We start from the raw sequence: 3,224 nt of genomic DNA on the forward strand, positions 1-3,224 counted from the left end.
AAAAAACCGCGGCCATTAATTTCGTTTTCAATGAGATCTGCATATATTTTTTTTTAATCTTTAGGAGATATATTGAATAACAAGTTCAATATATAATGAAATTAAATAATTCAAATATACCTCTAATTCATTCAAATAATTTCTTACAAACAAATGATTGTTGGTAAAATTCTAAAAATTTTTACCAAATTTTCATATGTAGTTTTGTAGCCCATTCAATTCAAAGCAAAAATATGAAGTACCTTGGACTTGCCGTTGATTTTTGGCAATATTTTGTTCGCGCATTTTCTTCCATACAAAATATGTTCGAAAATTTTTTTTGTATGGAAAAAGTGACCAACACCTTCAGTTTAGCCTGGTTGTAATAGGACGAAGACTTCGGAGGACGAAGACCTGAAGTACTAAAAATAGTAGAACTATTATAGGGCATTGGCCCCTGAAATATGCGGTAAGAATAGGCCTTCCCTGACCTCAGCTGACAACAGCTACAATATAACGAAGAAAGTATGAGATATGACACACTGGGAAAACACAAAGCAACACAACTAGCGGACAAATTAGGAGCTTACATAAACGAAGTAGGTAAATTTAACAGAGAATCCAGATGGTTCTACTGGTGACAGGTAATAAGGTCAATGGAAATAAGGTGGACATGGACTGTTTCATCAATTTAATAGTGGTCGCTTTATTTTTGTGGAAACGAAAAATGTTTTGCAAGTTATGAATCATTTCTACACTCTTTCTTCAAATATTTCTCGTATTCCAGCTGTGCGCAGGTGTTTAATTTTCGCATCGTGTTTTTACATATTCGTAATCTAAATTTTTTTAATAAAATCAATTGGTGGTAGTTCATGATTGTGTGTGGATTAATATCACAACACTGAGTATTTGGCAATAACCTTTTTCATCTATTAAAAAACAACACTTACGGGGCAATGTTTATTGTAAGAACAACATTTTTTTCTATGAATCGACATACTTTGAGCACTGTTGACGCTATTTCCATTTGAATGACGAAATATCATCAATAGCATTCGTGTTGGAATGGGAACCTTGTTACTAGCCGCTAGCACCAACAGAAGTCCAAGCCTGAGATGTCAATATGTGTATATGAAGTACTTCTGCAAGACTGTCTTAAAAAGTGTAAGTACAAGGCAAAATACTTGGTCTATCTTAAACTTAACCGACAGACTCCTTTGTGGAACAACAACCAGCTCAAATCGCTTTTTAACAGAGCTAAAATTGCTGGCGAATAGGAGACATACAAATATGATCTCTCTGCGTACAGTTAGGAGTTTAGGTGTACCAAAACGGACTCATGAACTCACTCCAGATTTCTCAGAGTCCTTACAAAAAACTCACATTAACATACTGGGTCTACCAGGAAGACCTAATTGATGCTTCTGGAACAGCTGCAAGGGCATCTCTTTACCTGTTAGTCCTGGGTGTTTTACCACTATGCGCAACCCGAACAATACACACGCAGGCTGGGATACAACGATTCTGCGCTGGGGATTAGAGAATTACCCTCAGCGCCTCTTAACGCACCCGTAACAGATGGCATCGTCCCAACTCATCTCCAAAAGGGACTCCCCCATCTACTACCCTTTTTAATATCGCTTTTCAAGAAGGCTATGCGTTGGGATGCCTCCTACTGCTACAATGGCTTGATACGTGATTTCTGTTGAAAACCATGAAATGAATCGTAGGCAGGATGTAAATTCATCCCCGCTCCTCACAGACTCACAAGGAAAGTCGAGAAGCCCATGGGGAACAAGGAGGCGACGGCAGGTTTTTGCTGGCTGGTTGGAGAGGGTGCTTTCGCGATTCCGAATTCTTTTTATATAAAAATATACAAACGTATGCAAATAAATCACATAATTAACAGACACAATTTTTTATGGAATTATAGTAACAAACATTTTATTTAAAACTGTATTACTCATTCATTCCAGAACGTACATCGATCCACACAGTTGCATTGCTCTGTGACTTTGTCGCTTCATCCTCCGGCAACGCCTCACATTTCCCATTGTCGAAGTTGAGTGAATAACCTGCATGACAGATGCATTTATAGGGTGCTATGCAATCGGCATTGACGCATAGTTCGGCATCACAAACGGGTGTACATTTGCCCTCAGCTTGCACACGGTAACCCTCATCGCAATCGCAAATATTTGGTGATATGCAGCGTCCAAACTGACCACATCCCATCGAACAGATGGGCTCACAACCACCGTTCGTTGTAGCGATATATCCCTCCTTGCAGACGCAACTATTTGGTGCAGCACAGTATTCAGTTTCGACGCACCCTGTTTCGCATTTTGGCTGACACTGATCATCAACCAACGAGTAGCCATCGTTGCAGTTGCATTTATTAGGCGCTAAGCAATGCTCATTTTCGCTACAGACTGGCTTATCGCAAGTAGGTACACACTTATCGTCCATTCGCTGGTAGCCTGCGTGGCAAATACAACGTTGTAAGTGCAAATTACAAGCGCCATTCGAACAATTTACGGGACATTTAAGTTTTCGACAAACTTTCGAGATCACTCCATCGACTAGTTCAATGTGGCAAGTGAGCAACGCGGCGTCCAGTGATAGCGGTATGGCGATGAGGAAGCCCAAAGAGGCGGCAGCCAGATGTGGCGTCAGCATTTTTATAAAAACAAACAAAAGATTGTTAAAATTGTAAAGTGCTCTGTGTTCACTGACTTACATTAAATGACTAAGTTGGTGATTTGCAATGCACACACTCCTCACCATTTCAATTCATTATGCGCGATAAGAAATTGAGATTATTGCAGCATTTCATGAACCAAGCGTGTTTGTTTTAACTGCACTCATGCCTTGAAGATAAACTTTATTAATCAAATGAGCGCTATGTAAACGTAAAGCTCTCATTGACGTCGCGACGTTGGGCTCAAAACTAAAGTAGTTGTACGACGTTTCATTTTGCTCTATGACATTACAGGCTAGTGACCGCCCCTGTGTAAGTCTACAATACGGCATCAACTAACCAAAGTTCAGAAGGTGCCGTACATGATGATCACAGGGGCTCTAGAGACCTTGCATCACCTTATAAGCGTGCACATAAATGGGAAACTATAGACCAGTAGTAGTGCAGTAAAAATAAACACGTTGAAATGATGGACTGATACGAGGTTCGAACGCTCTAGAATTAGGGTAGATCTTTCTGCAGGCTTGGGTTTCTAGATTATCCA

General features: G+C 39.9%; 1 protein-coding gene across 1 annotated transcript in view; it reads right to left on the reverse strand.

The window, feature by feature from the left end:
- Positions 1-2,721, reverse strand: part of LOC118738131 (multiple epidermal growth factor-like domains protein 6) — a 7,208-nt gene extending 4,487 nt beyond the window's left edge. Inside the window, exon 1 of the mRNA XM_036469053.1 lies at positions 1,941-2,721. Coding sequence (XP_036324946.1) covers positions 1,941-2,658 — 718 coding nt within the window. The 5' untranslated portion in view covers positions 2,659-2,721. The remainder of the gene's footprint in view (positions 1-1,940) is intronic.
- Between the last annotated feature and the right edge of the window lie 503 nt (positions 2,722-3,224).

The sequence above is a fragment of the Rhagoletis pomonella genome, unplaced genomic scaffold, assembly GCF_013731165.1.
Source record: "Rhagoletis pomonella isolate Grant_MI unplaced genomic scaffold, Rhpom_1.0 Rhpom_scaffold_00004, whole genome shotgun sequence".
NCBI lineage: Eukaryota > Metazoa > Arthropoda > Insecta > Diptera > Tephritidae > Rhagoletis > Rhagoletis pomonella.